Here is a 10,255-nt window from a genome sequence, read left to right on the forward strand (position 1 = left end):
ATGTAACTTAACAGAAACTAATTTTAGATTTATAATATTAATACAAGAGAGGGATCACATGACTCTTTTAGTTATTGAACACTTTAAATTCTGTCATCATTTACTCACCCTTAAGTTGTTCCAAACCTGTATAACTGATTCTGCTGAACACAAAAGAAGATATTTTGAAGAATGTGGGCAATCAAACATTAATTGGTCCCCATTGACTTCCATGGTATTTTTTTTTTTTTTTCATACTATGGAAGTCAATGGGGACCATCAACTGTTCAACATTTGTCAAAATATCGTCTTTTGTGTTCAGCTTCAGAAAGAAACCCATACAGGTTCGTAACAACTCAAGGGTGAGTAATGACCCACAAAAATTTTTTGTGGGTATTCGAACAGTTAATGGACCCCATTGACTTCCATAGTAGGAAAAAAATATAATGGAAGTCAATGGGGTCCATTAACTCTTTGGGTAAACATTCTTCAAAATATCTTTTTTTTGTGTGTTGAGCAGAAGAAAAGAAAATTTGAAACAACTTGTAAGTGAGAAAATGATGGGGTGAACTATCCCTTTAAGTTGAATCGTGGCTTTTGTGCGATGCTACATTTACGCCACTAGATGTCACTGCAAGATCCTTCGACTAGTCTGGTCACATGGAGATCATGTTTGCTATAGCCTATAATATAAAAGGTAATATTTCATAATGTGGCACCTGCTGATAATATATATTGTATATAGATATATATACTGTGACAACATGCCCCACTATAAAGATGAACACGTGAACAGACCTGCAAGCAAAAGTGTAAATGTAGCTTTTATGTAGAAAAAATAATAATAAAAAATCCACCCAACCCGAGAAATTGTGAGTAACATTGAGTGTGACAACTAGCCCCGGTCTGATCAGCTATAATAATGTGTGTAATACCAGCGTGATGCAGCAGGTGTCGCGCGTTTATCGAATAAAGAGTCGTTTATAGTTTGAGAACATCAAACGTTACGGTTTAAATATATATTTGTTTAACGCTTGACAGCATGAACATATCATTGTACTTCTATATCTAAATATACGTGTGTTTATTTGTTTGTGTTTAATATTCGATGGGAAATATTAATAATAACTATAATGCACTGGTTTAAAATAATATCGTGCAAAGCTCTGTACAATTAAATTCGCTTCCCAGTCGGAGTTCATTCACTGATCTGATTCCGGATCAGCGCTGTTGTTTTAACTCGGAATATCTGATCCGGTGTCCGTTCCGCGACTGAAACACAAACACGCGATTTCCTGCGTCGAGTTTCCCTTTAAGGCGCCGCGCGCTGCCTGGAATTCACGTCATTTCGCCGCGAAGCGTCCGGATCAATGAGGTTCCGCGCTGCGCGGTGCGTTGCGCTCCTGCGAGCGACGCTTCCAGGAAGGTGTTAACCATCGCGCTGCCGCAATGTAGCGCCTGTTTGCGCGTTTACAAACAAGAGCACGGAGAAGTTGAAGTGTTGCGCGCGGGGCGAGGCCAATGGATGCGCGAGCGAGTTAAAAATCGCCAGTGCGTCGCGAGGGGAACATTATCCTGGCGCTTTTGCGGCTTTATTTCACGGAAGAACAAGGGAGAGGAAAGTGGAAACAGAAGAACTTCCTGAATTTCAACGCGACATGTCCGATTCCCCCTCGCAGGTCATTATTAAGGTAATTCTGCCTTTTCTTTCTTGATTCGCGGGATGCGCGTCACTGTCACGCGCGGGTTTGATGTTGAGCATCTGTTGCTGCGATCGATGCGTTAAGTTGATCGATCGCGAACGCGCTCTTGTGTGTCGTGTGCTGTGGTGAATGTGATTAGCAATGGCATTTAAACACGCTGTTGAGTTCATGTGTTCACTCCTGTGCACGAGCCATCAGTGGGAAAAGTTCGCAAACGAGTTTGAGAAGGAGTTTTTCACCGGACTTTGAGCTGGTCTGGGATCACCCATCATCGCGGACATTAGTTTGCATTAGTTATTTAGTAACAGACTCGCGGAAACGAGAACAGCCCTTCATAAATGACTGGAAACATGCTGTTATCTGCTGCTCTTTGATCTGTTATTGCGAATTCAGTTTCCTTATTGTGCTTCACATCCTCCAGAGTTCCAGCATGCTCGATTCTTCTGCGTGTTGAAGGTCCTGCACGAGACCCGACAGTAAACGATCCGTCCGTGCATGTTTCATTTGTTCACCTTGTGATGTTTAAAGTCCCCATGAAACCGACACTGACCGTCCTTGTTTTGTTTTTAATGGAATATCGCAGCGTTTATTTATTAATGCACATCATTATTGTTTTAAATTCATCTCTTCTCAGAAGCATCCTGTCCACCTATAGCAGAACACAACCATTAAATCAATTCCCCACAGACAAAATCAAGCTCCGCCCTACATTTGTTCTTGCTGGCGAGGCCGTTTCACGTCACAAAAGCTAGGAAGAAAATATGGCGACTTTAAAGGATTAGTTCACTTTAAAATACAATATTCCTGATAATTTACTCTCCTCCATGTCATCCAAGATGTTCATGTCTTTCTTCAGTTTTGAGGAAAACATTCCAGGATTTTTCTCCATATAGTGGACTTCACTGGGGTTCAACGGGTTGAAGGTCCAAATGTCAGTTTCAGTGCAGCTTCAAAGAGCTCTACATGATCCCAGACGAGGAATAAGAGTCTCATCTAGAGAAACCATCGATCATTTTCTAAAAAAATACAACTGTATATGCTTTATAAACACGAAATATCTCCTTGCACGTGCTTCTGCGTTCTGTATTCTTCAAAAAGCTTCCACTGTATGTCCCACGCCTTCCCTATTCTAACAAACACGGCGCCAGTTTTGTTTTTTCCATAAGTAGAATAGGGAAGGCGTAGGACATAAAGCGTAAGCGCTTTGGAGAATACAGAACGCAGAAGCACGTGCAAGGAGATATTTTGTGTTTATAAAGCATATACAGTTGTATTTTTTTAGAAAATGATCGATGGTTTCTCTAGATGAGACTCTTATTCCTCGTCTGGGATCATGTAGAGCTCTTTGAAGCTGCACTGAAACTGACATTTGGACCTTCAACCCGTTGAACCCCAGTGAAGTCCACTATATGGAGAACAATCCATTTCTTTTCCACTGAAGAAAGAAAGACATGAACATCTTGGATGACATACGGGTGAGTAAATTATCAGGAAAATTTTATTTTAAAGTGAACTAATCCTTTAATCAAAACATCATAACTGGATGTTCCAGTGAAGCGTCAGTCTTCTCTCTCGTCCTCCAATCATTTAGTGCGATTAAACTCCGCCCCTCAAGCTACACTTGAGTGCCACGCCCACATCTCAACAGCCAATCAACAACCGATGAAGCCCCGCCCTACATTCTTCGCCCGTACAAATAAAAACCTGTCGCTGCTTGTTTGCGACATTAAAGCACGTGATTAGCCCGTCATATTCATCGCTGCCAAGAGAAACTCATGTTTTACGTTATTTTTCCTTAAAATAGGAGTGTTTTAATGCAAAGATTCCATCTGGGATGTGTTTGGGATTTGCCCTAAATGTGTTCCCTCCTGCACGAGACCCGACAGTAAACGATCCGTCCGTGCACGTTTCATTTGTTCACCTTGTGATGTTTAAAGTCCCCATGAAACCGACACTGACCGTCCTTGTTTTTTATGGAATATCGCAGCGTTTATTTATTAATGCACATCATTATTGTTTTAAATTCATCTCAGATGGCGTTTACTGGTGCGAGGCCGGGGCATCCTGTCACTCACATGAGATCCACCTATAGCACAACACAACCATCCAATCAATTCCCCACAGACAAAATGAAGCTCCGCCCTACATTTGTTCTTGTTTGCGAGGCCGTTTCACTCGGATATACGGTACAAAAGAGAAGAAAGTCCGACAACTTTAATCAAAACGTCATCACTGGATGTGTCTTCTCCGATCAATTAAGTGCGATTAAACTCCGCCCCGCAAGCTCTCGCTCATCTGCATACACTTGAGTGCCACGCCCACATCTCAACAGCCAATCAACAACCGATGCACAATCCGTACAAATGTAGAGATCTGTCGCTGCTTCTTTAAAGCACGTGATTAGCCCTAGAGACACTCGTGTTTTACGTTATTTTCCTTATAATGGGAGAGTTTTTCATGCAAACATCCGTCTGGGATGTGTTTGGGATTTGCATGTTTTGCCCTAAGTGTCCCAGGTGTTCCCTCCGCTAATGCTGGAGGTTTCTGACAGTTGTAGAAACACCCACGCTTGGTTGGAGTGGCTTTGTTCTGTGAGGGAGTCGAATGCAAAAGAGCTCGTAGTGCAGTGGTCGCGTCACGTCTGGTTTTGCATGCTTTCATTTGCACAGAGCCGGCGGACATCTGCGTTTGAGGAAGTTTCCAGAGAACCGCTCTCTGTGCTTCCCGGCTCTGGGTTTTACCCTGGAAACGAGCACATGAGCGTCTTGTAATTTCAGTTCTCGGTGCAAATGCTACCGTCGCCCTATATGGAAACTGGACAGGAAGTCAGCAGTGATTGACAGAAGTGAAATCAGAACACTGAAATGTCTTTGATTTTCCTCAGAGGACCCGAACATGAGCTCATCATATTACTCCCATCCGTGACTGAACGTGCGATACAGAGAATAACAGAGTGAAGAAACGTGTCGAAGGGATGGATCACACAAAAATTAAAGTGGTCACCGTTTACTGTTGCTTCAAACCTCTTTCTTTCTTTTGCAGAACATAAATGAAGATGTTTAGATAAGCAGTGCTGACCGTATTTATTTTGGTTATTACTAAGAATAGCCTGACACATTCAAAAGGTGGATAATGTTCCTCAGATCATCAGTTTAGGTGCAGCTCTGTCTGCATGACCTCTGCGTGACTCTTTGACCTGTCTGCAGGGTCATGTGAGCAGCTTCATGTTCATTCAGCGCAGAACAGCTCTGAAGGAAGTTCGTGTCGGTCTGATTGAGTTGAACGCTCTGCGTGTGTGTCGTCTAAGCCCTGTGTGTGTGTTTTCAGCAGGAGAGGAGCGCTTTCAGCCCGTCCGCGAGCCCGTTGCCAAATTCCACTTCCTCTCCCGGCCATGTCCCGCCCTCATCGGCTAATGCCAGGACAGAAGAGGAACCGACCAGACTGCCGGCACACCTGCGTGAGTGACACACACACACACACACACACACACACACACACACACACACACACACACACACACACACACACACACACAAAAACATAGAAACTCACCCGGAAACAGTGACTAACACACACGCACACACACACCTCCTACATGCTTTATGCAACAACCTGAGACACACACATGCTTTTGTTCTAGTATGACGCATCGAACCTTCACAGGCAGTAATTGAGTTTGTCGTCACTGAAACAAACACGCTCATGCTGAGACAAACCTTCTGCCTCAGTGTCTGTCCGAACACGTTAGAGCTGCACCATTAAATCACGCTTTAATTAAATAAACGTGCGCGCTGTGTGTTTCAGAGTGAAGCGCGGCGCTGTGCTCGTTTACACGCGTGCAGCTCGTGATCCGCAGCGACACAAACACTACATGCACAACGTGAAAATCGAGAAATAAAGCCATATATATTAGTGTTATAATTTTACATTTGTAAAATAAAATTATAATTGTACAGTATTTTTTAAGTTACATATTATAAAATATATATGTAATATTTCTTTTTTTTTTTTAGTAATATATTTGTATTTATTAATAGAATTAATAGTAATATGTCTTATTTTTTAATCATTTTTATTTATTTTTTATTAAAAATAATTTACAACTGTTATTAATATTATTATTTTATAGCCATATTAATGTTTAACAGTTAAATATTACAATTTCCTTTTTTTTGTATTTTTTATTTGGTAATTTTTTTATTTATTAATAAAAATAATAGTAATATTTCTTATTTTTAGTAATACATATTTGTATTTATTAATACAAATAATAGTAATTTTTCTTATTTTTTAGTAATTTTTATTTATTTTCTATTAAAAATAATAACAACAACAACAATAATAATAATTACTGTTATCGTTTTATTGCCATACAGTAATATTTTTAACAGTGAAATATTAAAATTGTAATATTTTTAGTAACTTGTTTTTATTTATTAATAAATTAGTAGTAATATTTTTTTTTTGTAATTTCTATTTTTATTAAACAACAACAACAACAATAATTACTATAATTATTTTATAGCGATGTAGTAATATTTTTTCTTTTTTCTTTAGTAATTTTTGTATTTATTTATTAATAAAAATAATATATATTAATAACAATAATAATAATAATAATTATTATTATTATTATATTTTGTAGCCCTAAAAACAAACACAACAAACCTGGAATTTTAATTCACATTTTACTTTAAAAACTTAATTTTGTATAAATAAAATTGCAATTCAACTATTTTCAGATTTCTTTTATTTCAGTGTCTCTTGAGCTTTTTATTTCACATACAGAACAGATTGTTGTTGTATGAAGGGTTTGTTTGTCTCTCTCTGTCTGTTTTTGATGCCATAAAAACTATAATAAAAATAATGTTATATAATATAAAAAAACCCCAGTTGGATATTTTCCTCATATCGTGCAGCCCCGAGCGCGTGATGTCTGCCTGCGGTGATTGTAGTGCACTAACTAGTGGTTAACTCTCGCTCTGTGAGCGAATGCAGGTGGGTGTGTTTGCGTTTGGAAATGACGCTGGTGGAGTGGCAGGTCTGGACGCGTCCCGCTCGGATCAGGGTGGAGTTGGACGCGCTCCAACTAACAGGATGCTGAAAACGCAGCAGATCAATATTTAACCCGTCTGTTTGACATTCAGCGCAGAAGTAAACGTCTGTCCGTCCGTCTCTCCTTTGGACTCGCCGTCAGGATCCTGATCTGGTTAGAGCAGTTATTCAGGAAGTTAGTTATAAACCCGTATTTAAGTTTTGATTTCCACTTCCTGCCTACTGAATCCCTGTGATCCAAGTCTAGTGTGATGTCGTGATCAACCGATCTGAACTTTTTATATTTGAACTATTTATATCTTGATTTTTGTAATCCTAATATCGTATTTTCTGAAATAAAGTCGGTTAAAAACATGATTAAAAAGGAAGTAAACACAGTGTGCTTAGTAACTCTGTGTGCACTGGGAATCTTATTTCTTCAAATAAAGACCTTGTAATATATACTGTACACAGTTATTAATATGACAAAACAGCAAACTGGACAATCACAGGATAGTTTAAATTCACACACACTTTTATTGCAGGAAACAAATGCAGAGGATCTAAGACCTGGATTTGTTTGTGGAATTAAATATTTAATAAATATTAAAGGCTTGATTTAAATGACATAAATGCATATTTTCTCAATGCTGTCGGTATATTAAAAGAGCATTATAACGTTTGTATTCTATTAGAGAAGAACTGTTAAACAAAGACAGTAAACTAATGAAGACTGAGGCGCTGGATTCAAAATAAGTCACTTATGACACTGATACATGCCGATAATTAAAAAAATGTCAAATATTGGCTAATATATCGGTACCTGTCAAGTTAGAAGAAATGTAACACATCAGCTGATATATTAAAGTCAAATGATAAATATATAACATATCAGCCAATAAATTCATAAATATCAAATAATAAAAATATAACATATCAGCCGATATATCGGTAAAGTCAAATTATAAAAAATGCCAAATACTGATAAATGTCAAATTATAAAAATATCAAATATCGGCCGATATATTGGTAGTCAAATCATAAAATTTTTTACATCTGCCAATATATTCGTAAATGGCAAATTATACAAAAATTCTACATATTGGCTGATATATCAGTAAAGTCAAACGATATAAAATATTGGAAAATGTCAAATTATAAAAATAGCAAATATCGGCCGATATATCGGTTTAATGCTAAAAATGGGAGCTGCTGAAAAATCAAAATACACTTGATAGGGTTTGAATCTTTGGGCAGGCAGTAAATCGGTTTGATTCACAATCAATTCAGGAGCACTTTATGCAAATTCAAATGATTTTCACAATGAGATTCGATTTCAATTCATGATTTGATTCTGTATTTTTTTGTTTTTATAATGATAAATATATAAGTGCATCCATTGAATCATTGAATCATTCATTCAAGAGATTTGTTCAAAAATGCTGATTCATCCAGTAATGAAATGAGTGAACTTTTTATAAGTGAGTCATTGAATCATTCATTCAATCCAATTTAAATAAATAATAATAATTGAAATTAATTAAATATTTTTAAATAGGCTGCAGCAATTAAATTTGGTCTGAACCTCTACTAAATGACATGTTATTTTGTTTAGTTCATGATCTCTGTTTCTGCATCCCTAACAGCCTTCTGGGATTTTTTTAAGAAATGGTATTTGATTGTATGTTTAGCCGTTTCCATATGTTGTGGGTTTGTTCCTGCGCTGAAACTCTCACCTGCATTAGATGTGAGTTACAGACGAGACGAGGGGGGAGAGGGGAAAATGACAGGAACTTCCGAGAAGCTCTTTTGGCTCGAGGCGTCTCTGTTTTCCTGACAGTGATCGAATCGGCCGTTTTCCAGCAGGACTCATTCAGTGCGATGGAGGGATGGATGGATGGGTGTGTGTAATCATGTTAAGATGTTTGGATGAATTGAGTGTGTATGTGTGTGTGCTTGTCTTATGTTTGTGAATTTGTTGTTCTGCGTTGTGTGTGTGTGTGTGTGTGTGTGGTTTGAGACTCGAGAACAAACCGCCATCAGTCTCACGTTCATGATGAATTTGTCCGGGGGAAGGAAGGAAGATTGAAAAAAAAAAAAAAAAAAAAAAAAAAAACACAGAAAGAAGAAGGAAATTGCGGAGTGGGCAGAAATGCTGCTCCTTGGTTTCCTGTAGAGGAAGTGTGTGTGTGTGTGTGTGTGTGTGTGTGTGTGTGAGATGAGCTCGTGTCTCTGTTAACCCTTCAGGACCCACAATCCAACATGCTGCTCTCAGTCTGAGCACTGCAAACATCATGTTCCTCCTCAGTGTTTCTGTCTCGTTTTCCAGCACAAACATCAAAATATTCTTAAATCAAGAAGCATTTACTGGAGAAGCAGAATGACTGAAAAAATGCATCAAAATGAAGTGAGTTTGAACAAATATCTGCCAATGGAGTCAGAAATAATCCTGTTTTCCCTTTGAATTAAGATTATTTCTGACTCCATTGGCAGATATTTGTTCAAACTCACTTCATTTTGATGCATTTTTCTCTGTGTGTGTGTGTGTGTGTGTGTGTGTGAGATTCTTCTTCATCATCAGTTATTCTCGTTCTGCCTGTTTGTTTCATCACTTCACAATTGAACCGTCAAACCTTGAAAGGCACGTGAGGATTTGCTGAATCATTTCGTCACTTACATATATTTACTATAAATATGTAATATAAATTTCTATGCATGCAATAAATAAATACAAATCCTATCATGACATATAAATACTTAAATATTTATTTATACATAACATGAGTGCATGTGTTTTTTTCATTGTCATAAAAAAAAAAGTCAGTGCAAAACATTAATGGTGCAACAAATGGACCTTTTTTTCTTTGTGCAAAATAGATTTTTCTTTTCTTGTGTTCCTCGTGATCTTGAGGTGGAATGTGAGATTTCTTCACCTCAGAACGCTGTAAATCCATGTAAACAGTCATTCGTGGTGTTTGAGCGTCTAGTAACTCGGATTCTGTTGAAGTGGATGAGTGTGTGAGTGTGTATTTACACAAGCACACACACACACTCTCTTTTCAGTGGGGAAATTTCCTGCGCCTGGAAGCCTCTCTCATCCTGAGGAATTTCCTGTGTGGGCAGACGGCACTTCCTGCACGCCGCTTTTTTTCTCCTCCGCTCTGAAAGGGAAACTGTTCTCACATGCCAACGGCCGAGAGCGAGCGCAGCCCAGCACTTCCTGTTCCCAACCGACTGCACATGCACACGGCCACTCGGAAACGACAGTCTGTTCAGCTCTCCGTGAGCGTCTCTGTGTTCATGATCCGTGGCTTTCATGCTTTTAATCATAGTGAGTCACACTGCTGCTTATACCATAATAGTTTTTGTTATTAAATTTGCATATATTTTTATGCTTCAGTTTTTAATTTTTTTTTAATAATTATATGCTTTGTCATTTTATATTAACATTTTAGATTATATTATTATATATATTTGTTTATTGATTTATTTTAATTATAAATGTTGCCTTGGCAAGTAAATGAATTTTTTTTTTTTAT

General features: G+C 38.1%; 1 protein-coding gene across 2 annotated transcripts in view; it reads left to right on the plus strand.

Annotated features, from left to right (window-relative positions):
* Window positions 1-1,188: 1,188 nt before the first annotated feature.
* The window catches only part of etv6 (ETS variant transcription factor 6), a 16,381-nt gene continuing 7,314 nt past the window's right edge, over window positions 1,189-10,255 (plus strand). Inside the window, exons 1-2 of one of the 2 annotated variants that reach the window (XM_048155186.1) lie at window positions 1,189-1,670; window positions 5,010-5,139. In XM_048155186.1, coding sequence (XP_048011143.1) covers window positions 1,638-1,670; window positions 5,010-5,139 — 163 coding nt within the window. In that variant the 5' untranslated portion in view covers window positions 1,189-1,637. The remainder of the gene's footprint in view (window positions 1,671-5,009; window positions 5,140-10,255) is intronic. The other variant, XM_048155187.1, reaches the window with a different exon arrangement.

The sequence above is a fragment of the Megalobrama amblycephala genome, linkage group LG14 (assembly GCF_018812025.1).
Source record: "Megalobrama amblycephala isolate DHTTF-2021 linkage group LG14, ASM1881202v1, whole genome shotgun sequence".
Lineage (NCBI taxonomy): Eukaryota > Metazoa > Chordata > Actinopteri > Cypriniformes > Xenocyprididae > Megalobrama > Megalobrama amblycephala.